We start from the raw sequence: 27,225 nt of genomic DNA on the forward strand, positions 1-27,225 counted from the left end.
GAGTTACAGCACTGCCGTGACAGCGTTGGGCAGCTCAGCTGTCATACATCTTTCCCCTCAAGTGCAGTGCTGGTGTTGTGGGCAGTTTCAAGGACGAGTTCTGGTTTCCAGTAACGTTACGCAAAAGACGTCAATTTCATCAGTGATGGCGCAACAAAGGCATTTTATTGAGGTAAAAATTTCCACGTTGTATACCACGTTTTATCCCAGGATTCCGTTTCGTTTTGATGCACGGTGAAGGTGGGCGCATGGTTTGGTTAGCAAGCTAGCATAGGAGAAAGGGGCAGCTCAATGAGCCCAAAGCAGCCAACCGGCGAAACCATATGACTTTAAATCTAAATTAAAATGTATGATTTTGGGGGGATTAACCGCTTACAGTCAGTAGTGTTGTTATCGGTCTTAAACTAATTTCACATAAAACCTTAAATAACGTTAACTGTTTAACGTTAACCCCGTGTTTAATTAAACACACGTTTCTCTAAAGTGTTTGCCAATGCAGTGCTTTCAGGGCGAAACGTCCTGACTCTGCATGCGGCTCAAGAGATAAAACTGATCTTGGCAGTTTGCTCGAGCTCAACGTGGTTGAGTTGACAAAGACTCAAAGACTCAGTCAGTCAGACTAGCATGCAGCTACATTGGCGAGAGAAAGGACATCCGTGGAGACGCGTGCATTCAGAAACTGCGCTCAAGTCGCGAATACGGTACAACGTAAGGCCTGCAACTCTTACATCTTAAGTATTTTTTAACAAATGTTCCGTGAAAGGTGCTTAACCTTCAGAAGATGGCGATGACCGACCTTTAGGAGGTCAGACAGAAAAGAATGTGAGCTGTTTTATCTATTAATTTTTCATAGGTTTTGCCATTTACTACCATCCTGTGTTTTTTTCCTGTAGTTAACATTAAATACACATCAAAATTAAATATACATAATGTATACTTTAAAAAGTTATATTAATGCAACCTGAAAAAATGAACTCAATAATAAAATCTGTGCCTGAATGGTAGTAGAGTCTAACAGATCCAGAAGCTTTCACTTAGATTAATGAAACTGATGTCACAACAGTTTGACATTTGTCAAATTTGTCTCGGATCTTTAAAAGGGGACACACATATTGCATATTGACACAGTACCTTTGAAGTTTGGTCTTACCAGTTTTATTTGATGATTTGTACATGCTTGATAAAACTATTAATATAGCCCTTGTCCATAGTGCATTCAGTTGAAATGTACAGTTTCTAGTCGCTCTCATGGAAGGAAACAAATCTATACAACCAATAAATGCTAAATAACATTTAAATAGCAAATTTGGTATGTATACTACTTTAAATGAATTAGGTCTGCAACTGACGATTATTTTTATAATCGATTAATCTGTCGATTATTTTTACGATTAATCGATTAATCTTTATGTACTTATATTTTAGTTTTGCCCATTTTTCCAAATTAACTTATTAACAAAGGGTCTTTATCATTCAATACTTTTAGAGATTTTAACCATTTTGCATTGTCATATCCTCATCAAAAACATACCTGGAGTTTTGTTTTATTATGTGTTAGTAATCCTTTGTCAAACTCTTCTGCAATCAAAACACTGACCCATACTCTAGCAAATTTCACAAGGAGATTTCAAATAATGTTTTCACAATGGCAGTCCTTAGGGCTCCTAAAGTAGTTTAACATCCTGAACAAAGCTTATTAAGGAATATTTCAGAAAATATTTTCACGAAGAATAAGAATAAAACAGAATAAATTTGCAATATATTGCATTTTATTATTTTTTTCCTGTAAGCACACAACTTATACCTGGGAAACAGCTTTATAGCTTATGCTGTGAAATTGTAAACAATCCTTCGAATAAAGTGCCACATTTTAAAATAAAATCCATCAGAAGGTTGTACAGAAAAAAAATAAAATTTGACACACACAAAAAACCTGCTGTGTGAAAAAGAGCAGTGAATACTTCAAAAGTAGAAAAATATGCTATAATAGGTTTTGAGATTCTAAGCTACTTTAGTGATAAATCACAGGACAGGGCTGATAAATAGTTTTTACATTCCTCTGTGCGCGCGATCTTCACAGCTACTGTTTATATGAGTGTTCGTGCCGCAATGCAGCTGTGCAAACATGGTAGCTCGATATAATAATACACATCCGATCATCTAATCGCTTAAATGTCCAAACCATAAAACAAATACAACTGACAAAGTTTAGTGAAGATGCAAGGCTCTCCGCTCGCGCCATCACTATGTGTTGAACCGACGTTCACCTCCGTGTTTTGCTTTTATGCCACTGACTGGAGAGCGGAGTCATGTGGTTACACATGCGGTAGTATGCTTTTAAGGGGGAAGTATTAGGATTAAAAAACCGAAATAACCGACATGGGAAAATTAAGTCGGTTATAGGTTCTAAATTTCGGTTTCGATTACTTTTCGATTAATCATCCAGCCCTAAAATGAATGCACATTAACTAAACATTATGAAGCTTATACTATTGAAACTTAGACTAATAATGTTATTATGGATTCTATTTTTTTATTTGTACTTTATTTGGACAAATTTCTAAATTCATCTGTTTAATTTAAGTGTGACACTTAAAGCATGAAATGAAAAAAAAATATCCTATCGATTTTCTAAATGCATGTTCTAGATCTTGGGACCAATAAAAAAATGTGTTGACCTTGTTATGTTCAATCAGAATGTCATAACTGGATCTTAACTTCATAACTTCTCTCTCGTGACGAATGCTGGACGTCTCATTTAGTCTGCTTAAACCTGCCCCGTCAAGTTCACGTTTATCGTGGATCATCATTGCCTTTGTGTGTGTGCACATTCTTGGTCTTTTTTTTCCCCTTGTTTTATAGTTCAGATGAGCAGATTGCGAGACAGATTAACCCACTGCCCTGCATTGCTGCTGGATTTACTCATCAGATTCGATTATGTTTTAAAGCTAGTGGCAGCAACTCTGGCTTACAGCACCATTGACATGGAGTGTGTGTGTGTGTATGTGTATGTGTGTGTTTGTTGGAAGTATAGATGGCGTTTTATTACTCCATAACCAACTGTAAGGAAAAATGCTCGAATCCACAATAAAAACAGTAAGATGCAAAGCTCTAGTATGGTACAGTAGGTAACCTAATTTGGCAAATATGATTTATAGGGTCAGTTTGACATTTGAAAGTAGTGAAGGATTGCTTTAAAATTGTAGATAATACAGCATTATTTTCAGAAAGGGCTCATTCAGCAACTTTAAAAAGTTTCACAGTCCAGGGCAATTTTTTACTTTGTCTCTTTGAGCAGGTCTCCTCTCTGTGGGCTTTGACCTCCAGCCACGCTTTCTCAGAAAACATTGTCGTCTTTTCTCCTTTCTCATCAGTGTTGTGTTCTGGTTGCCTATTGGTCTAGACCACATCAGGCAATGCAGGCAGGGCTTCCTGAGTTCAATGAACTCTCGTTTAGCAGCTGCATTGTTGCTCGCCGTACACCTCTCTCTTTCTCTTTTTCCCCAGGCTCGTTCAGCATGTGCTCTGCGTCTTGCTTGGGATTGTAATTCATTTGTGAAAGAGATTAGCCCATCTTTTCCTCCCTCCCTCCTGCCAGCTTGGTTTGCTCCAGTCATTCATTCAAAGACCCACTCTTCTGCTGACCCACTTCCACTCTAATGAGAGAATGTGATTGAGTCATCTTAATTACATTACTGTCAACCAAGAACTATAGACAAAAGTGATTAAAGTATATTATGATTGGAATATTAAACAATGAGTTTTCAAGCAGTTGGTAACCACTTTTTTGGGGGGGGGCAATCATTTATTTTTGGGGGGGGGGGGTCATTTATCTTTTGGAGCTGAATATGTTTAAGGCATGGTTATGTCCAGACATGCACAGTTACAGGCTGATATTGTAATTTTCTAAAAGTTTATTGGTGTTATTTTTAACAGTCTATTGGATAATCAACTGTGCATTCTATATTTATACTTGGATTACTTTGCTGTCATCTAATGCTCACTTAAAATTAATATAACAAACACTTGTAATTTAGTAGTTAAATGATTGTTGAATCTATGAATGTGAAAATCTAGATGCATATTCTGTTAGATGCCAAATTAAGATCTGCATATGCACATAATGAAGTAGAGCATGCATATAATTTCTATTGTAGCCATTGTCATTTTGACCTATTGCAATATAGAAATAATCAAAACCTTAAAATCTTAATCCATTTTTTCTACCCATGATACATAAAAGATTCAAGAAAGATTCTCAGTGTGTTCTAGAAATATACTAAACTGTCCCACTGCGCTTTCTGTAATGCCCTTGTGTGCTGCTGATGGAGTGTTTTGAAGAAGTGCAGTCACAGAGGAAATAAGAAGAGCCCATAATAATAGAGACAACAGTAAACTGTGTTAGACCACAAGAGGAAATGAAAGTCAGAGCCTTTAAACGTCATGTCTAATTTATTGATAATTTATGAAGTTCCTCCATCTCGCCTTGGGCTTTTATGCCACAACCAATTGTTAGTTAAAAGACAGACATATGTAAGTTTCAAATAGCTTTCTTATGCATGTGCAGATCTCTCATGTGGTTTTCAAAGGGTACATTCTGCACCCTTGATTTAGCACAAGCTTTTTTTCCACCGCTCATCTTCCATAAATATACTGCTTTGCAGGAGCACAAGCACCGTTTGGTTTTGCTGTGACTACCACCCTTCCAGTTTACCTCTGACCTGAACAGCTGCAATATATTGTGTGCTTCATCAGCCGATTTTTATTTCAGCATGTTTTCTGCAGGCGGGAGGCCTTAGCGGTGCCTTTAACATGACACCGGAGAGTACACACTCTCATTCACGGGTCAGCAAATCAGCAGATAAAAACAAGAGATTATGTAGCCGCAGGTCACCCAGGACATTATGATAGAGATGCAGAGGTAAGAAGAGCAACCGTGTCTTCTTACTTCACACGTGCGCTCGGTTTTGGCAACTGTGAGGTTAGCTGATGGTGTCTCATGTGTTTTGAGCTGTTGTCAAGCCTGATAGTTTTCTTTCAGGATCGTAGACTGCCATTATGCGCTGATCTTCGAACAAGCTCTGCTCGTTTTGTTGCCTTTCTTCCTGAAATCTTTGTCAGGATGATCAGCTCACCTGAAACCACCGCAGCAGGTTTGGCCAACCTTATTTATTTGCTGTGATTGGCTGAAACGCATCGTCTGACATTCCTGGTATTCATCTGCAGCTGAGCTGGAGGTGCCGTGTCGAATAGAAGACACAATGGTTTCACATTCTAGCTTTCTGTGGAATATTTTGCTGGCTGCGGTGATCTATTGTGAAAAAAGCTGTAACCAGAGCTTGTCCTGCTTTGAGCTACATCACAGAGGGCGGCAATGGACCTCTGCTTATTCTCTGTTTTTCTTTCCTTCCCACAGTTTTGTTGTTGATGTGTGCTTTGAAGAGAGGTGATGGATGTCCACATGGTTCTGGGGGGTCCAGATAACATTCTTCTGGCCAATAATCCCGACGCAGGAAGTGATTGTCTGAAGCATCCCTGTGAGGACCAGGTGAGTATGGAGAAACTAGGGCATACTAAAGAAAGCATCACTGTTGTTGCTTATGCTTAAAAGATTTTAACAAACCCTTAACCTTAAGTATTAAATCTTGTCCTGTGCTGTTTGTGCTAAAGACTTGAATGATACCTCAAATAATGAGGCCTGTTGAGGGTAGTTTGTAATCTTGTGAACATGCCTACGTTTATAACCTCATTGACAATAAAAAAATCCAAAATCCCATAGACTTGCAGTAAAGGAGGGATTTGAAACATGCCAAGGATTAAAATGTTATTGAGATTTAAGTGGTGTGGGTTATTTTGACTTGGGCCAGTAAGGAACCACTCAGAAAAAAAAAAAAAAAAGATTTCATTTGAAAAACGGGCATTCGTTCTTTCTTTCCTCCTATGTATTTGTTTACTTAGTTCACGGAAGTAATTTTTACGGCTGCAATTTTTATTTATTTCCTACAGTCTTGGAAAACCTGAATAAATGAGGGAATAATTAAAAAAAAACATTTTTTTAAAATAATAACTGGAACTCTACAATTGCAGATTTTTATTACTTTCATTATATAAAATATCTGATTCAATTTTTCAATGCATTACTCTGTTGAATAATATAAAGTAAAAAAAAAACAAAAACAAGCAGATTTGTCATAACTGTAGAAGTACCAGAAATGTCAATTGAAAAAGAAAAGAATTTGAAAGACCATATATTACACCTTTTATTTATGTAGGTTATTATTATTTTTACAATTAAAGTTGTTTAAATTAATAATGACATGTATAAAGAAATAGCAGTAACTAAGATTGATACTTGCTGTAAAAATTATATTAATCGTTAGTTTCATGATAACTAATACATAACTAATGTCAACAAATGGAACGTTTTTGGAAGGTTAGGTTGCTGTGATCTTTTGTACAATACATATTGTATTTGTCATGTAGGACAGAAGCTCCAGCCCGTCTGTCCTTCGTTCTGTGACCACCACGTGGAAGGAGGGTCTGTTGAACAGGAAGAGACCGTTTGTTGGAAGATGCTGTCACTCTTGCACACCCCTGAGTCAGGTTAGTTTGTTGAAGCTTTGGCATATTGAACGAATGCACGTGTAGGAAACATCTGTAGTTACTACAGTTATGTGTTCCAGGAGAGGCTGTTCAATCCCAGCATCCCTTCACTAGGGCTCCGTAATGTGATTTACATCAATGAAACGCACACAAGGTAAACCTCAACCTCCTTTGGCTATAGACCTGACGGCTATGAATACATTACTCATTATTTATCATAAGAATACTCCCATTGCTTAGTTGCTTGCTGTATAGTATAATTCATTAACCTAATTTAGTTTGCGATACGCCATTAATACCATAGTTGGGCAGATGTAATTTCCCCACCAAATGACCCGCCATGTGTTTACATTCAAATGTCAAATAGAAGGTTGTTAGGTTCCTGTGAGGAGTGGAAAGTCAGGAAATAAATTATTAACACTGTTTGTCAGGGGATATTATGTACCTAGATCACATGTCAAGGACCAAAGGTGGTCTGAGCTGGTACTGCCACTCAGGGGAGGAAGTGGACTGTGCGTAATACAGCAAGAATAATTTGATATTGCCTATCAGCATGAAGAACTCTACCAAATCGCTAAAAAAATTGGACAAAAAAAATGAACTGTTGAATAATAATAATTGAGTCAATGAAATCAGTCTGATTCAGAAACAAATCATTAAGGTTTTTCCATGATTTTATCTAATTTCATGTTCTGTAGAAGGAGCAACATGAGAATGAGTTGGTAAATAATGACAGAATTCTTAATTTTTTGTTGAAATATTATTTTAAGTTAAATATACTATACATCCTATACATTAATACTCTTTAACACGTTCCATATTTGGCTGTCTTTTATTTTGTATACTGCAGGCACCGAGGTTGGCTTGCACGGAGACTGAGTTATGTGCTGTTTGTCTTGGAGAGAGATGTCCGTAAAGACATGTTTGCTCGCAATGTGGTGGAGAATGTGCTTAACAATAGCAGGTACCACGTGTTTAAAAGCAACAAGGAACAAGTGCAATGTAAAAAATCTGTTTTTAAGCAGCAGGAATGCATCACAGCATCTGGATTGACTGTGAGTGTTGTTGCTGTAGGCTGGAAGGTGCTATCATGGAGGTCGCGTCCGAGGGTGCTAGCGCAGATGCAGATTCTGGAGTGGATTCCAAAGCTGTCAGTAAAGTTAGACGGAAGGCTAGAGGATTCCTGCAGGATATGGTTGCCAACATCTCACCTGCCTTCATCAGGTACAGTTTTCATGTAATGAAAAGCTACTATTTTTAAAAGGACAACTACAACTGATGAATCTAAATGCAAAGAAACAGCATACAACCGCTGAGGGCGGAAACTAAACTTCAGCAATCCAGGGCTGTCAGTCAGTCTCTGTGGCCCTGCCCGATGCAATGTGCATTGCGTTAGCAGTGCAAAAGGTTTTGGGTTCGATTCCCAGGGAACACGCTAGGTAAAAAATGTTAGCCTGAATGCACTGTAAGTCGCTTTGGATAAAAGTGTCTGCTAAATGCATAAATTTAATGTGATACCACACTGCGTGAGAATCAAAACGGCAGGCCTAGTGAGAATGACTTGGTTTAAAGGGGATATAAATATAAGCAGTCGGTGGATTGTATCATGGTAGGGTGGTTGTGTTCACACACTGACAACACACATTTATCCAAACACCATGTAAAAGTGGATTTTGCATAATGGGTGCCCTTAATACAGATTTGTATATTATATATTAGAAAAAAATCCTAAATTTTCTCTTTCTCTTTGTCTCTATCAGATTAACAGGATGGGTGTTGTTGAAATTATTTAATGGATTCTTCTGGAGCATTCAGATCCATAAAGGTCAGCTGGAGATGGTGAAGAAAGCTGCATCTGAGGTCAGACATCTACATCCAACCCAATTTGGGCATTTCTTCTCATCTGCACTACCACATATATTGTAGCTACTCCCAAAACAGCCATAGATAAGACCATCAGTTGTCAAACTCACTTATTACAAGAAGATAAATGGTTAAATAACAAGCAATGTCTATCCACCACTTTTTCTTTTGGTATATTTAATGTTATATAATGGGTGGACAATAACAGGTGAGAGAGAGAGAGCGAGCGAGCCCCAGCCGCACACTCACCGTCTTCAAACAACATGAGCGCTGTCTTGCTCTCTCTCCCTCGCGCATATTAATCAATTGACACGATGGTGTCTATGTTTAAATCATTTAAAATGAGAATGTAAGTATGCTCACCCCATTTTTGTTTGTAAGAAAAAATTTGATTAGATTTCATATCGCAATATATATCGCAGAAAAATTAAATATCGCAATGTCATTTTTTTCCAATATCGTGCAGCCCTATAACAAACATTTTATTGTGTGTCTTCCAGTACAATGTTCCCCTGGTCTTCCTTCCTGTTCACAAGTCCCACATAGACTACCTGCTCATCACCTTCATTCTGTTTTGTCACAACATCAAAGCCCCTCACATCGCAGCTGGCAACAACCTTAGCATCCCCATCTTAAGGTACAAAGTCATGATGATCTTGTCATAAATTTTTATATATATATATATATATATATATATATATATATATATATATATATATATATATATATATATATAGTATAGGCAAACTGATAAATGAATATATCACAGGTATTTATACATTGTACTTCCTCAGCACACTGATACGGAAACTTGGAGGATTTTTCATTCGTCGGAAACTGGATGAGACTTCAGACGGAAAGAAGGATGTGTTATACAGAACACTGTTACATGCAGTAAGTTCACAGAGATTTCAGATCAGCGTGTTTGTATAGTGGTGTTAATAGGGTTGTAACGATATACCGGTATGACGATAAACCGTAATATAAATTGTACTATTTAATGATAATGTACGATTATCATACCATGTACATTTGCTTATCTAAGGTATTGAGAGAAAATAACAAACACAGAATCTTACCTGCGCCTAGCCAACAACGTTCCACCTAAGGGGCCGTTCACATATCGCGCCTAAAACACGTGGAAAACGTTAGAGGAGCTGCTTTCTGATTTTTTCCCAAAGCCTTCTGGCACTTGCGCTCTTGAGGCGTCTGCCGTTGCTAAGCAACAATGACCCACTCTCTCCATGAAGACGCGGAAATTTCAGCAATGGATAAATTAATTTGCAGCTCTAAAAATTGCTTGCAGTAGCTCTGCTACTTGATTTATTTAAAAATGGCAATCCATATACAGCTATGATCAGCTGTTCCTTCATCTTGGCTGAGCTTTCAACGTTGTTACGGGAAAGGTGAGGAAGCTACATGACCTGCGGTGCGCTTGCGGCATTATGAAAAGTTGAGATATTTTTAAGTCGATGTGGTGCAGAGGCGCCTGGAAAAAACGAGCACGTTTGCTACATTTGAAATAACGAACTTGAGCGTGCAAAGGACGCGATATGTGAATGGCCACTAACTGTTCTCTTGCTTCACCTACACGTACAGCGCAGACAACATCAGAGACAGAGGCCGTTATTTCTAATCTCTATCCCACTTCAAAATATGAGTTAAAATTGGCACTAGTAGGTCTATGGGAATACTTTTTGTATAGAAAAGACGAATGCTTATTTGTCCTTGAAGGTAGACACAGTTTGCAAAAACTGTGGTCGGAAAGCAGCTGCAAAATGAGGAAACGCATCAAACATGTTTACCTATTCAGAACATCATCATCCCGTGCAGATACAGCTATGTCCCATTTATAATTTAAGGTTAATGCATTATGATTTCTGTGATGCGGAGTGAAGCTCAGATTACAGTCATGACAATGAATTTACAGTAGCTAGCTAATTATTATTTTATTTAATTATTAATGATAAATATAAGTTATTAAACTAATAAATAATCAATGGTAAAATTTTCTTGTTTTTGATTAATGAAATTTTTATAAAAACATGCTTTCAAATAATTGTCGATAAGAGATTGATCGATTAAGGCTGATAAAGGTTAACTGATGTAATGTTGGGCTGCGTGCGGCTCATGCGCAGAACACGTGCGAGCGGCTGTGAGTTACATTGACCGTATCATCATTCATTCACAGTGTACTAATTAAGCTTTTAATGTGATTTAAACTTTAAAAGTACATAAAATAGAAACAGCACAAAAGTCCTTCAACATGAAAAGCAATAGAAATGTAGTAGGCTAACTAAGTCATTTCATCAGATAACTGCACTCTGCAGGGCTGCGGGACACAGGACAGATAGACTATTCATTCCCTTCCCATGTTTACCACACACAGTAAGAGATGCGATTAAAAGTGAAAGATAATAAAATAAACCTGCGAAATTAGAAGACTTGAGAAAAGAAACCGGTAAACCAGAACAAATTAAGCCACATTAATGAATGCTATATCCCGAACGGCATCCAGAGGCACGGTCCCGATCTAACATTTTCCTAACCATGTGTTTTTTTTCTCTCTCTCACTGTCTCAGCTGTTTCGATCGCGTCGGAGCCTGGAGCACACGTATATTCTTGCGATTCAAACTTACATCGCAGTCTGTTCATTATCAAAATAAAATACAGTCAACTAAACATTTAAAAGGTTACACTGGTCAGTTTAAATAGACCGTATACCGGTCCTCTCTGCTGTTCCAAGGATGTTTTTGCTCATATGAAGAGGATCATCTTTTCTGTGTATGTGCAAATGTGTAAGTAGTTTACATTATAAATAATAGTTAAACATTCAGATACATTGCGAATATGGAATATGGAACATGAGCAGTAATCTCCAAATAAATGTAGTCAAAGCCGCGCTCGCTTGTCCTCATCTGCACGCACGCGCTGTCATGACCTAATGCACTGTATGCTGGATTTTTAAAAACAAATAGGCTAGGCCTACCGGAACGCAAAAATTCTAAATCTGACATTTTCTAGAACAGAATCCAGCAGGATCAAATTAATGTGAGCAACAGTGTTTTGCTGCAACAGCGCCGATGGATGCGGTTCACTGAATGCATAGCGCAGTCACATGCGCGCCACAGTTACATTTGGGATCATTTTATTTTAAATGCCATAATGTCAGTTGAAAACATTGCAATTGTGTTTTAAAATACAACAACGAGCACCACAAAACCATTTAAAGAGGCGCGTTCAGCGGTCTCCGTGCGGGATAGGAAAGTCAACAAAGTAAATTGATCTCAAATGTATGGCGCTCTCTCTTCATTTGATAAAATAATCCTAATCACATCTATTCATTTTATAATCCTTCTACTAGCATTTTATTCAGACTAAAACCCCCTTTAAGTCAAGTGAGAAAGCGTTTTGTGTGAGTGGCTTTTGCACATCCTGTCATGCCAGTGACTGCTGCCTGCAATAGATCCACTTTGCAGCATTATGGTTAACGATTCATAGATATATTGATTGTTAATTTAAACCACAATCGATTATGGAATTAATCAATATTTTGCATCCCTACTTTCAAACATTTGTTCAACACCCCCCCCCCCCCCAAAAACAGTTTTGATTGTTTAATACCGTATAACCGCGGTATTTTCTGAGACGATTATCATACCGTGAAAATCTCATACCGTTACAACCCTAGGTGTTACGTTTCGAAGCAGATTCACAGAAAGTTGTACTTTAACATCCTAAAGCCCACAGTGAAAACATGGCAAGGAAATTACCGAAATTTTAGGTAGTGAAGGGTAAAAAACCTTCCTCTGCAAATCCTCCTCTGCTATTACCATAAGTGCGCATACATTACTGTTCAAAAGTTTTGGGTCAAACCTTTGTTGCTTGCTCTTTATTTCAGAGAAAATGGCTTGGAGTTTTAGTTTGGTTCCTTTGCAAACATAAACTGTGCATGTAGTAGCTGTGTGTGGTAAAGATTAGGGCTGCCCCTTAATAGTCGAACAGAAGACCTTAGTCGATCAAAATTTCACTTAATTACAGAAAAAAATATTCCACAGGAAGTGGCAAATTCATGCAGTATGAGAAGGACAGATTACTAACAGCTGGTCTGTGTGGTGATAACAGTACATTGGTCAGGAAACACAAACTTTCGTTACGATCATTATCCTCAAATGTGGATTATCATCTGAAATATGTAAGTAGCAACAGAGTGTGGAAGATGAACACTTTTGAATTCCATAACTTTTGCTCATAGAGATAAGAGTAATACAGCTTTCAAATCTGTAGAAGGTATACAGATTTTTATTTGTGTGCACTCACAACAAGCATAACAAAACTTTGTGCTTTTGTAAAATAATAAAAGCAAGAGGGCACTTTCTGCCGTCTAGGTCTCTGTGAATGGAGCACATACTAAAAAAAATAAATAACCGTAAGCCTCCCAGATATGAAAAATATATCTATAGACGGTTTCATCGGGCGCACCCGCCTGGACCTTAGTTAACTTCCGGTCTGTGTTGTGTATATCGGTCTGGCTGCAGTGCCTTCTACAAACGCAGTTAAAGTCAAGGCGATGAGTAGACTGAGGGCTCAGGTGGTTGTGCTGCGGGATGTGTTTCCCATACATTTATTTATTTTTGGAAACTCACCACAATTTTAAAACTGATCGATTTTCAAAAAGGCTTCGCTGAATAAACATGAGTAACGTTATGTACTGCACGTTTAGTAATAATAATCCCTTACATTTATATGTTTAAATATCAAAACGAGGCACAGGTGTTTTTTTATATCGCTGTATTTCTGAAGGAAGACTTGCATGTTATATGCCTGATAAAGCAGCGTGTGAGCGTGCCACCTCTGCTTTGTTTACAGCTGTTACTGGGGAAACCTCCATTTCTCGCGCTTTATGTCTATGCTTTAAAACATCTCTTGCTGGCAAAGAATGGATTTGCATTTTCATTAAGTCCGCCTGATCCATGCAGCAAACATATTTTGTTTGTTATCAAAAAATATCTACTGTAGAGGGACTTGGCTGTTGTTATTGATTCTATTTGGAAGTCTACCGGAAGTTAAGTTAGGTCCGCAAAAGCGCGCATGTTTATGTTGTTGCCGTTGAAACCGTCTATAGAAAATGTCTACTTTTAAAAGAACTAATTCAAATGGAAAACAAATACTTTCACGTCCACTGCAGAAAATACAGAAGACACTTATCAATGGATTTATTATTAAGCTTATTAGTCGCTTGCATTTTTTTTTTTCTGACGCATTCATAATCATTATTTTTGCTAGTGTTCTTTACGTGTGCGATTGAGTAATGATAGGCTAAAGGCAATTAAAGGCTCCTTAATTATATGTTTTTTTTAATATAATATAAACGTGCCCTTAGTTGACTAATCGCTTAAAATGAATGTCTACTAGTCGACCAGAAAAATCTTTATTTGATGGGTAGCCCTTGGTTAGGATATTATCTTGTGAGCGACAGGTCTGCTGTAGTGCTTTAGTTAAAATGACATATTGATTGTCATTGCAGCGACTATAGAGAGGCTTGTGATTAGAGGTGGCTGTCACAGGAAGCTGATGGATTTCTCCTGCATTATTCATGCTGTCTCCTGTTGAAAACCACATTACCACAATGGGCTGCTTTAATTACAGGGAATTTACAAAGGGAGGGAGATGGATCTTAAGGATTGTAATATTCGTTGTGGGTTATTCTTCTGTTTTCCTCTCAATTTCAGTACACGGAAGAGTTGTTGCGGCAGCAGCAGTTTTTGGAGGTGTATTTAGAGGGCACACGCTCTCGCAGTGGGAAGCCATCTCCAGCACATGCCGGCATGCTATCAATCGTAGTTGACGCACTCTGTGCCAACAGCATCCCTGATGTTCTGATCGTGCCTGTAGGCATCTCTTACGACCGCATTATAGAGGGAAACTACAACAGTGAGCAGCTGGTATGTGGTGATATCCAACAGAAAGTCAATATTAAGTTCACTCATATTGGCACTCATAGTTTCTTGAATCAAAAACAGACACAAAATGTGTATGTGTGTGTGTTATATATTATATATATTTTTTATATATATAACCATTATAGGTTCCATTATAGATTATGGTATTTTTATTTTAGTGCAATTTCTTTCTTTTTTTATAAAAAAATAAAATCTAAAAGATTTTTTAAAATATATATATTTTATGGAACATACACAGGTTTTTTTTTATTATTATCTTGCATTTTTTACATAATAATAATATTAATGATAGTCATTATTGTTTTTATTGTTACTAATATAGTATTGGTAAAGTAGTGTTCACAACTAAATATCCCAATATAACTGATATAATTGTGATTTTTTTTTTTTTTGTGCAACTCTGTTCATAAGCCGATGTTTAATGCTATGCACCTTTTAAAAAAACTGTTATATTTGTGTTCACTGCCAAATGTTCTTGGTCACATTTTATTTTGAGCTCCAGTTCTCTCTATTAACAAACCATTAACTACAACTTTTGTATCAATAACCTTCTAATTTGCTGCTTATTAATAGTTCATAATGCAGTTGTTAAGGTATTGGGTAGGGTTAGAGATGTAGAATATGGTCATGCAGTATATGGCTTTATAAGTACTAATAAACAGCCAATATTTAATAATAGGCATGCTAATAAGAATCTAGTTAATAGTGAGAATTGATCTCTATAGTAAAGTGTTACCAAGTTTTTTTTATTTTTATTATTCAAATTCTGTCATCAGTCTTTGTTTAATGTTCCCGCTGTTCTCCTCACTTCAGGGCAAACCTAAGAAGAATGAGAGTCTTTGGGGAATAGCCTGTGGTGTGTTTAGGATGCTCCGGAAGAATTACGGCTGTGTGCGTGTGGATTTCACACAGCCCTTCTCCCTGAAGGTCAGAGGAGCTCATCTGTTCTTAGATTGACTGAATACATAGCGGATCTCTCCCCTAGTGTCTGGCTTTTCCTTATCCATTGCTTTAGGAGTACCTGGACTCACAGCACAGTCGCCATCTCCAGGCGTCTCTCACGCTGGAGCAGATCCTTCTCCCCACCATCATCGCTGAACAGTACGGCCTTTAGACTGCCAGCAACCAACATAATCATGTGGACTGCTGTTCATTGGTATGTAGAAAGATGTACGCAGCTAATGGGATTATGTTCAATTATGTTTTTTCTTTGCAGACCTGATCAGGCTGTTTTTAATGGAGGAAATGAGGATCATCTGAATTCTAGAGACCTGTCAGATGAGGCCTGGAGGAGGCAGGTCATCGCTAACCTGGCCAAGCACGTTCTTTTCAGTAAGGACACTTAAACGGCCATGATACATGAATACTTTCTTAGGCACTGGGGAATTATGAAGCCAGAATTATGAATTATGGGGGTGTTAGATTGGGGAAAATCGCTGTTTATATGTGGTCAGCAATTGTATAATGAAAAATGACTGCTCATTTATCATCTGCCTGGACAACTTGCTTATATATCATGGCCTACAGAATCGCTGACATACAAAATAAAAATCTGAATGATGGGCTAATTTTTTTAAAGTTATCTTGGGTCAGATATGTTCCAGTCATTTTCTAAGTGTTTGAATGGCCTGTTTGTGCTGATTTATGAGGACAGGAGGTGAGAGGATCGGCAGTCTGAGGTGGAATTGCAGCTTGCTTTTAAATGTTTAATATAGACACTGTCATGAACCCGGTTTTCTGCTCCAAAGTCACCTTTTTCCTTCATACAGCACAGGCTATTTCAGATACTTTCAGATATTTTTCAGCTCACAGACAATGTCTTTGAGTTTTTAGATCATGCAGTTATGAATTTAAATAGTGTCCTTTCATTTCCCTTCATCAGAGAATATAAGGGGGAAGCGTTTTAGCCACAGGTTTATAATTCTATCTAAGGTCCTCTCCCAAATGGTTGTTTATGTGTGTCTCTACATATTAAGACTGTATTTTGACATTGAAAAATGGCAACTTCATCCATGAAGGTCAGATTTTTGGCATCACTTGCAGCTTTGGCTCAGTTAAACCACTTCCATGGTCCGTCAGTCTGATTACTGCCTTCTGTGTTTCCTGTAGCCGCCAGCAAGTCATCTGCAATCATGTCCACTCATATCGTAGCCTGCCTCCTCCTGTATCGGCACAGACAGGTAAGAACCGTCCTCACTTCTTATGCTGGACACATCATGGCAGCCCTTCTTTCTTTGGTCCATTTTATTGGTTTATAATCATTCTAACACATGCTTGTGATGGGACAGGGTGTACTGCTGTCTAAACTGGTGGAGGATTTCTTCAATATGAAAGAAGAGATCTTGTCCCGGGACTTCGACCTGGGTTTTTCTGGGAACTCAGAGGACGTGGTCATGCATGCGCTCAGCCTTCTGGGAAACTGTGTGAATGTCACCAGCACCAACAGAAACACGGAGTTCATCATAGCCCCTAGCAACACTGTACCTGCACTCTTTGAGCTCAATTTCTACAGCAACGGCCTTTTCCACGTCTTCATTGCTGATGCCATTATAGGTATAAGATCTAAGATTCCACAAGTCATAATTAAAAATCTTTAATTTAACTACTAATTTATACAAGTATGTTTGTATTTGAAATGTCAATTCAATTCTGTCTAAAAATAGTTTCACTGGTATTGGTATCAGCTATCGAGGTATTGGTATTGGGACCCTAAAACACACACACACATAGACATTTAAGTTGAGGTGGGCTATATGACCAAAATCTTATGTCACTATGAGTAATTTTGTTTCACGCTAACGATATAACTCACAGTATTGTTGTTTTGTGCCTTTACGATTTCACATTTTTGATACCATAGAAATTTCATAATTCTTGTCACCTTAAAAAAAAAAAAAAGTCTAGCTCACTGAAGACAAGTAAAAATTAAACGATTAAATAAGAATAAGAAACTAATTATAAGCAATAGGACAAAAAACTACGTTAGAACAAATAAGAATGCTACATATATTGTATAAAGTAATCAAATAAATAAGAGCACTGCATATTCTTCACTGTGTAAATTAAATATATATTTCTTCTTTTTAAAGTTTTTTTTTTTTAAGCAAAAGTTATTTAGTGTGTTTAGAGCTGTAAAAGGCTTCCTCTCTTTTGTTGTTTGATTAACATGAATAACAGACAACGGGAATATAAAAACTGCGGTCAATTTAAGAGCTGCCCAGATCCATTATACAGTTACACATGTTTTCTTTCTTAGCTGTTTGCTTTCACTTAAGACCTTAATTACTATGTTTATGAGGATACTTGCAAAGACAGGCATTTTGACACAAGTGTGTGTATTTATCTTTTCAAGTGGCGAAAAATAACTTGCTACGCCGTGCTTTATGAGACCCTTCTTCACTTCTCTGACAGCACTCAGACATTGTGCATCTAACGAAATGAGTTCTGTTTTGCTGCTGATTGCATTTCAACGGTTTAAAATCACTTGTCTACCGGTTAATCTTGTCGCCCACCCCTAATACCCCCCCCCCCCCACCACCACACACACACACATACACACATTGGATGCATACATTTTTTTTTACATAGACTGATTACTGTTAATGATTACATATTTCTTGTCAAAAATTGCACTTAGTAATGTAATTTGAACTATATAAGAATGAGATTCTGTATGTGCCCTGTAACTATGTATGTGTGCTAGCTTGCAGCTCGCTGGCCCTGTTGAAAGAGCAATCTGCAGCTTCAGTGAGTGAGCAGAATTCTTCATCTACGCTGCTCAGCCAGGAGAGACTGATCCGCAGAGCTGCAGGCCTCTCCCACTTTCTGTCCAATGAGGTGGCAGTAGCGCTGGTACGCCCCCACACCACTGTCCCATAAGCAGCACCACCATCTAGTGGATTATTATAATATCAAGCAAAACTTGCTGACATGCAACTTTTGACGACAATTGTAGCAATCCCTTGGATTCAAAAGCCTCGACTGCTGAGCAAGTTTCCCTTAAATTCATCACGACAGTGCGATGTATTCAAACAGCATCTTTACTGAAGCGACTCACAACACCCCACTGCACCGTGAAAACTCTATTAACACATACAAATGACAAAGTTAATAATTCAAGCATAAACTCATAAACGTTGAATTGCATGAATAAGCATCAAAACGTGTATTCATACCTGTATTACAATCAACATACGCTCACCAAGAAATGCGAATCAGATATAATAATCCTTTCGTCATAATCAGACATGTCTCAAGTTCACTTCAAAATGATGCAAAGTATTAAACCCACATTAAAACCATGTAGGCTCAAACAGTGAGTGTCTCACATTCATGTCTGCCCGCCATCTTATCAGGTTTACAATATCAGCACAAGTATTTGCAATTTCCCTGAAAGGCTTTTCATATGTCTGCACAGGAATCACTCCAATGCATATTTTAGAACAACTTTACTAAGCTGATTAAGAACAGTTTGATCTCTTGAAGTGAATATTTATCACATAGCTAATCGCATTTTACTTGCATTTCCTTATGTATATATAAATACTAATTTATATATATTTATATATATATATATATATATATATATATATATATATATATATATATATATAAAATATCAGGGCTTGACATTAACGCTTGTCTGCTTGCCCAGGACAAGTGGATTTTGTGGAGGGGCAAGTGTAAGTGAATTTTACTTGCCCGACCAGACAAGTTAACCTGATCAAAATTTTAATGAACAATATTAAATACAATAACAGCACCGAAACTTTGGTGAGAATGATTCTAGTTTTATTACTTTCAGTGTAAACAGTGACTAAAGTTTTGATAGAATCAAGGTCTCGTCAGATGAGGCTCGTGCTGCCTGACTGATTCGCGGCGAAATCAAAACTAGATGTGCAACAGACCACACAGGGCTCAACTCATGGTGGTGTGATGTTGCATATATTATATAGAATATACATTTTTTTCTACCGCAGTATGTTTGTTCATGTTTTTTTCTTTGTGTGTGTGCTGTCTCATCTGACGAGACCTCAATACTGTCAAAACATTAGTCACCATTTCTTTTTAAAGCATAGTTTGTTATTCACGTTATTTTATGTTATTCTTGGTCTTCTTTGATAAAGTGTGTGGATATGTGAATATTTTGTTAATCCTTAAAATAAATATTATAGGCAAAATGGCAAATGTTAAAAATATGCTGATTAAAGTAATACGTGAATGAATTTTTTGTTAATTGTCCTGAAAATAATGTCACATAAAAAAAAATATATATATAAATGTTAAAAATGTCACATAAAAAATATTTAGGGTCCTAATAGTTAACAAACCAACAACCATAGATAAATAAATGAATAAATATTTGTTTATTTAGTTATTTCCTATTAATGTAATTTAACAAAAACTGTGTAAAAGAAATTCATTCGAGTGTATTTGTTGTCTTTATTCTCTATAGCCTTGTCAGACGCTGTACCAAGTCTTCCATGATGCTATCACCAGGTTAATCGAGTACGGTGTGCTCATTGTTGCTGAGGTAAGCTGTGTCCGCTCTTATTTGACTTATTTCTCATTTGAGACTTTTGCGGTTAGCATGATTGGGTTTTAGGTAAATTCCTGGAGAACTGTGATCTCATTATTGCCAATTCATTACTGACTTTCTGATTGAAAGTGAGTACTGTAGTGTAGGAGTGTTAAATAATTTGATGCGGACGTGGATGATTCTACATCGATTATAGCCTTCTGACATCATTCACATTAGTTGCTGCTACATTTCTCACTGCACTTGATTATGGTGATCTGCTCTATAGAAATGCGCCTGATAAATGTTTATCTTTATTGGATACTGTCTTTCATAGTGCACTAAGATTTGTGACTGGATGTAAAGCATCAACACATCATTGTACTTTGTATAAAATGACAAATTGGCCTTCATTATCAATGAGGAGGCACATTCATTGGCTTATGTTTATTTATAAGTCTATGTTGGATATGCTCCCTTCTTATCTTTGCACTTATATGTCTCGCAGCAGCTGTTCCTACAATTTGCGCTCAATTTAAACACTACATGAAATCTTTAGAAATGGATGCTATAAATCGTTGTCACTGCTTTTAATATGTATTTTTAAGTAGTCTAATGTTGTCTAATTTTTAAGTAGTGTAATGCACACTGTTTATTTTTATGTATGTGTGTTGGTTGTTCATATTTGTTACTGTGCGCTGTCAATGCACTGTCATCTTGGCCAGGTCTCTCTTGGAAAAGAGGTTTTAAATCTCAATGAGATCCCCTGGTTAAATAAAGGTTAAATTAAAAAAAAAAAAAAAAATTTTGATTATGCAAACTATATACAGGCAAGCAAATGAGGTCAAAAGAATGCAACGCGCTGCATTTTCTTTATAATTGATTTCCATTACCACTGATCTATAAAGTCGACAGTCCCACAAAGATATCAATACCATGATTAGTTTTAACAATATGCAACCACTTTATATTAACATTAAAAAATGAGTTAAAAACAATATAGGTATGTTAATTCTGAAAATTTAAACTGAAGAAATTATTGACGTGCTACCGCACATCAAGCGACCATCTGACAATTCCACTGACTTGGTTAAAAGGTCCAATGTGTTGTAATTAAAACGGTCAATACATTTCTTTAAAAAAAACTTTTTTCATGTTTCACAGGTTGTAGTACGTTGTTAGTTATGTAGTTCATACACTGTTTTAGTGTATGTGCCATTCACAATTATAAAAAAAAAAAAATCTGTAACACCCCAAAAGGGATTTTTCATGTTCCAAAGGTTGTATCATAAAATAATGATGTACTTTATGTACAGCAAGGAAGGTATTAACAGAAAAGTACTGATAGTATTGTCAATTTAGTCACTAGGAAAGTACTACAACCTTTGGAAAAAAATGGTTATAAAATTAAAAAATAATTATGTGAATTACAGTAATTTCTTATGAATTATTATATACTGTATTTACAGTGAGGCAGATATTGGCAAAATGTAAACTGTAGCAAGTCCGTCTGGTCACTAGTAACATACTAGTATCATATAACATTTTGAATCAAGTTTTTTAAGTATTGTAATTTTTTCTTTAAAAATATTTGTGTAGTGTCCATACATAGGGAAATGAATGTCTAAGGCGAGTTATTGGCCATATATATTTAGTCAGTTTGAGTAAATGATTAATTTACTGTAAACTGATTCATTTTAATAAATTATTGTACTTAGTTTCGTTTTGAGGTAAATTTGCAGACAGTCCCTAAAGCATCTTAGGTGAATATGCAGCAAATATCAAACATAAAACTACTGCGCTTGGTTTTCTTTTTACGAAAAAATGGTTTGGTGAAACTTTGTGGGTTGTGGAGCTCATATTCTGGGCTCATCTGCTTAAATGTACATAATATAAAGTAATGTATTAATTAGATGCCAAATTTAATATCTTAAGGCTATAAAAGACGTTAATGTTTATATATTTAACATGCAGTTTTTCTTGTTCCGTGACTTGTGTTCATATCCTCATCTGTCTGTTTATAGTTTGCATCATCAGTAAGATCTGAGTTTGATCTTTTAATCGCTGTCATTGCGTTCTTTAACAGTTTTCTGAGGGAAACTGCATGAAACCTTGAGCGTTCATTCATATTTTACATCTGCTAAACTGTCTATATAGTTTGCATAGTAAAAAATAAAGTGTATTCTGAGATCTGAGGTATGGAAGCATATGGGTTGCAATATTCAATTTGGGATGTAATATGCAAAATGGAAATGCAATTTGTAAAATGGCAATGCATTTCTGTATTTACATTTACATTTTCCAATAAATTTGTGCAACGTTTGGTGCAAAATGAAAATGAAAATTAAATGACATAATTTTCATTTGCCATTTCACACACCAGTTTTAATATGTAAAATGAATACTAATTTGAACGCTTTATAAGTTCCAAAATGAAAATGAAAATGTATTACAGAAATGATTAGATATGTATAACATGTTCAAGCAAAAACTGTGGCAAAATGATCATTTAAATGCTATTTTTCTTAAATGCATTAACACTCACAGTCAAGCACTTACGATTGCATTTTCATTCAACGTCCCGCAATGAATGTAGCAAAATTCAATGTGCACATTGAAAATGCATTCCGAGCCGATCACGTGTCCGCCCCCTCTCGCCATGTCAATCACTGCGTGAACAAGGCGGGGCTTGCAAAAGGTCAGAGACTCAAATGTCAAGAAGAGGATTCAAGTGAGAGAACATGGACAAGACAGTTGGCCCGTGTACGTTTTGATCATTTCGGTTTATGGCTTCAATATTTCATTCTCACTTGTGGGCGGAGCTGAAACGCTGCTTTCATCTGATTGGTCGAATTGCTCCACCTTCAGCTTGGTCTTTTCATTCTTTCAGACAGAGTCAGTGCGAGTGAAGCACTGTAATGTCTGAAACTACACTCACTGTTAATTAGCATAATATTTAAACCAGATGTAGCTGGGCACATAATTCGTGCTGCTGAGACCTGCAAATTATTTCTAGATTGTAGTATTGTATAAATATTGTCCCACTGATAAATACAGTGCAAATAGTTCTGTGCCCTTGGATAACAGTGAAGTGGAAATAAATAGTTATATTTATTAAATAAAATTAAATAGGATTTTTTGGGAAGGTAAGTCTGGCCAGTTATACAGCAACACGAGTCAGACGAGTCTGAAGATCTGAGCTGAATTTGGTGAAACATTAAAGTTCTAGTCTGTGTCAATTACTCTCATAATAAATAATAATAAAAATATTACCTGTATTTTTCGGTGTTAGTTGCATCATTCCAAAAATACGTCATGACGAGGAAAAAAAAACATATAAGTCGCACTGGACTATAAGTCGCATTTATTCAGAACCAAGAGAAAACATTACTGTCTACAGCCGCGAGAGGGCGCTCTGGGGTAGGCTACAGGAGCACTGAACAGCATAGAGCTAATTTTACTATTTTTATTTCAGAAATGTAACTATATTAATTTATACAATTATTTATTAATGTCACACACACATACCTAGTGCCTTATGACTTAAAAGATGAGAGTGGTAAATGTTACAGACATGGAACTGTTCAGTCTATTATTGATTTTTATTTCCACTTCACTGTTATCCAAAGAGACAGAACTATTTGCACTGTATTTATCAGTGGGACAATATTCATACAATACTACAACCTAGAAATAATTTGCAGGTCTCGGCAGCACGAATTATGTGCCCAGCTACATCTGATTCAAATATTATGCTAATTAACAGTGAGTGTAGTTTCAGACATTACAGTGCTTCACTCGCACTGACTCTTATTCTGCCTGAAAGAATGAAAAGACCAAGCTGAAGGTGGAGCGATTCGACCAATCAGATGAAAGCAGCGTTTCAGCTCCGCCCACAAGTGCGAATGAAATATTGAAACCATAAACCGAAATGATCAAAGCGTACACGGGCCAACTGTATTGTCCATGTTCTCTCACTTGAATCCTCTTCTTGAGATTTGAGTCTCTTGACCTTCTGCAAGCCCTGCCTTGTTCACGCAGTGATTGACATGGCGAGAGGGGGCGGACACGTGATCGGCTCGGAATGCATTTTCAAAGTGCACATTGAATTTTGCTACATTCATTGCGGGACATTGAATGAAAATGCAATCATAAGTGCTTGACTGTGAGTGTTAATGCATTTAAGAAAAATAGCATTTAAATGATCATTTTGCCACAGTTTTTGCTTGAACATGTTATACATATCTAATCATTTCTGTAATACATTTTCATTTTCATTTTGCAACTTATAAAGCGTTCAAATTAGTATTCATTTTACATATTAAAACTGGTGTATGAAATGGCAAATGAAAATTGTCATTTCATTTTCATTTTGCACCAAACGTTGCACAAATGTATTGGAAAATGTAAATGTAAATACAGAAATGCATTGTCATTTTACATATTGCATTGCCATTTTGCATATTACATCCCAAATTGAATATTGCAACCCATATGCTTCCATACTGAGGTCTTTTATCACAGTATTAATTGATTGAGGAGAAATTTGCCTGTCGAATATTATACATCGTATTTTTAAAACGGTTGAATATTTTGGAAGTGAATTCTGGAATATGAATATGAATTATTGATTTTTTTTAATTATGAAAAGGTGTGTGAAATATTTTGAATTGAAATATTTCACAGCTTAAATGAACAACTATGTTAAATTTCAGAACCTAAAAATGCAAGCCCTGGAAATATAAGGCATTAAAATGCAAGTACTGTTAATGCGATGCATTATTTTTTCAGTTAGTGCTATTCAGCATGCTTTTTTGTTTCAAAGACATATGTCATTATTTTACTTCCATAGTAGCCTGTTTGTATAATTTACTAAAAATGCACAAAATAAATAGTTTGAAATAAAACCGTGATGCACCGGGTAATCGAATCGTTGACATGATGATCATGATTCGAATCGTGAAACCTGTGACGGTTCACACCCCTACTGTACATACCTGTACAGCTTTGCTTTATTGAAAAATGCACTACACATTAAAAAATGATTGTGCCTAATCTTTTATTGTTTGTAGGTCAGTCATTAATTAACCATAATAATCAATAGTAATTATTTTAGAAAAGTATTTTAATGAAAAATGTTTCTTGTTTTCAGGAGGACCAGGAGGAGTTGAGCCCTTCTGAGGAGCCTTGGCCCAAGAAGTTTCCAGAGGCTCTTGCTTGGCGAAGTGATGAAGAAGACGAAGACAGTGACTTTGGAGATGAACAAAGAGACCGTTACCTGAAGGTCTAAAACTTATCAATCTATAAAAGCATGACAAAAAAAACATTCCTTTGTAGAATGATGTTCCAGCAGCCCACTACAGAACTGATGCAGAGTTTCCCCACTATTTTTAAACCCCCTACATCAAACGTCCCAGTAGAAATATTGCCATTACATGTTATTAAATCCTAATGTACTTTTTAATTTAATTTTTATTTTAGGTGAGCCCATCAGCTGAGCACCAGGAATTTTATACTTTTCTGCAGAGGATTCTCACTCCGGTGATGGAGGCATACAGTGGTGCAGCTATCTTTGTACACAGCCTGGGTTCGCCCATGTCAGAACGAGAATATACACACAAGCTTTTCAAGTATCTTCTGACACGTACAGAAAGAGGAGTGGCTGCATATGGTGAGCCACAGGCACTTTCCGTTTCTCTGTTAAAGCGTGTTTTTCCTCTACCACCATAACGAAAACCCAAAACAAAGTATTCCCCTCAACTATTCTTTCCTCTTAGTGTCACCTTTATCTTTTAATCAATGTTATTTTTATCCAATTTGCCATTACTCATTCTTGTCCTGTATTAATGGTTATTTTAAAGTTCTGTTTATATGAATGTATTTATATTGATGACACTGATTATGTGCTTTTTTTGTTTTTCTTAGGAGAGAGTGCCACACACTACCTTGTAAAGAATACAGTGAGAACATTTAAAGAGTTGGGGGTGAGAGAGCACTCTAAACTTTAATAAGAACGCCTACAAGTGGGCGTTAATTCAAAAGTCGTCTTCAGATGTGACATTGCACGTGTTTCTCATCCTCCATTTATTGCATCATCAATGCAGTCATCACTTATTATCAGTGAATAACAAATTGAAATTTAAATCTGTTCATATGACTTCAGAAATTGCTGTATGGTGTTTTTGGCATACTTTTAGGGAGTTTTCTAAAGTTCTAAACTATATCCTTTTTTCCTTTGGGTTTCATAGATTAAAACAATTACAGTAAACAACATATGAGAGTCAGTGTGTTGTAATTATGTTGAACTAACCCTTGTAAAGCAATATTGCAGTTCATTTTATTAATTTATCTTAAAATATTTTAAAGCCATTTTCTATTTTTAAAATGCTTATGTACTTCAGAGATTACAGAACAATGTTGACATGCAATGCTCTTTCCTTTTTTACTCATTTTCTATTTTTAATAAGTGAAAATGAAACTGCAAAACTTTAAGACATTTTTGAAAACTAGAAGCATTGGTGTAAATGATTAAAAAGACAAAAACATTAATTGAATGTGCACATACTATTCTTTCCTCTCCTTTTTTCTTTCTGAAGAACTTTCTGTGCAAGTACTGACAGAAGCATGTTTTATGTGTTTCCCAGGTGCTTAAAGAGAGACGAGAGGGTGGTGTGTGCCGTCTGGAGCTGAGCAGCACTTTCTTACCTCAGGCCAACAGGAACAAACTCCTGCAGTACATTCTGGGTTTCAGTCTGCTGTGATACATAAGGACCACCTTCACGGCTGTGCGGCTTTCCACCCCACTCAAGGGCTTTTTACTGGCTAATCATGACTGTCAAAGGTGCTATACTAAGTAAAGCTTTACCTGGAAGTGCCTTCACCAAACGCCTCATACTAGACTTTAGTTCGTCTTCCTTTCACTGTAAACCTTCCACTTCCACACTACTCAATGCTCAAGTAGTTCTCTCAGCCCTTTCTTTTACTAAAAGCTTCCATTCACACAAAACCGTACACGTTCCGCCAGTGAAAGCCCTTGGTTTATATGCCGTTTTTAACTCTGATCAGTATATGAGGTCAGTTTCAGTTTTAACAAACACATCACTGGGATGACATTTAAAAAAGGGCATTTGACTTTCTTTTTAACCACTATCACGGTCATGTAATAGACATGTAATAGACAATACTGAGCATGTACAGAAGTTCTCTACATTTTCCTTGTGAGAAAAAGAGATTAGAATGATAAAGATGATTGTGTGGAGCATCTTTTGATAATAAGTG

The 27,225-nt window shown here is 36.6% G+C and overlaps 1 protein-coding gene across 5 annotated transcripts; it reads left to right on the forward strand.

Moving 5' to 3' along the window:
• Positions 1 to 26,832, forward strand: gpam (glycerol-3-phosphate acyltransferase, mitochondrial). 5 transcript variants are annotated; one of them, XM_059532542.1, is made up of 21 exons: positions 1 to 172; positions 5,417 to 5,548; positions 6,484 to 6,603; positions 6,684 to 6,757; positions 7,454 to 7,567; positions 7,678 to 7,827; positions 8,364 to 8,463; positions 8,967 to 9,103; positions 9,261 to 9,360; positions 14,199 to 14,411; positions 15,243 to 15,356; positions 15,445 to 15,530; positions 15,646 to 15,761; positions 16,539 to 16,609; positions 16,718 to 16,982; positions 18,133 to 18,281; positions 19,885 to 19,962; positions 25,100 to 25,231; positions 25,429 to 25,618; positions 25,873 to 25,931; positions 26,592 to 26,832. In XM_059532542.1, exons 2-21 carry the CDS (start codon positions 5,450 to 5,452, stop codon positions 26,706 to 26,708), a joined length of 2,484 nt encoding a protein of 827 aa, XP_059388525.1. In that variant the 5' UTR covers positions 1 to 172; positions 5,417 to 5,449; the 3' UTR covers positions 26,709 to 26,832. The 5 variants fall into 5 exon arrangements, with proteins under 5 accessions (XP_059388525.1, XP_059388526.1, XP_059388530.1 ...); XM_059532543.1 differs by lacking the exon at positions 1 to 172 and adding an exon at positions 556 to 708; XM_059532547.1 differs by lacking the exon at positions 1 to 172 and adding an exon at positions 705 to 822.
• Positions 26,833 to 27,225: the final 393 nt, after the last annotated feature.

This window comes from Carassius carassius, chromosome 40, assembly GCF_963082965.1.
Source record: "Carassius carassius chromosome 40, fCarCar2.1, whole genome shotgun sequence".
NCBI lineage: Eukaryota > Metazoa > Chordata > Actinopteri > Cypriniformes > Cyprinidae > Carassius > Carassius carassius.

Excerpts from the sequence above, each read along its gene's own strand:
- gpam (XM_059532542.1), top strand. The coding sequence starts at position 5,450 with ATGGATGTCCACATGGTTCTGGGGGGTCCAGATAACATTCTTCTGGCC. Across the intron at positions 7,828-8,363 it reads ATCTCACCTGCCTTCATCAG|ATTAACAGGATGGGTGTTGT; the intron begins GTACAGTTTTCA and ends TGTCTCTATCAG. Across the intron at positions 8,464-8,966 it reads TGAAGAAAGCTGCATCTGAG|TACAATGTTCCCCTGGTCTT; the intron begins GTCAGACATCTA and ends TGTGTCTTCCAG.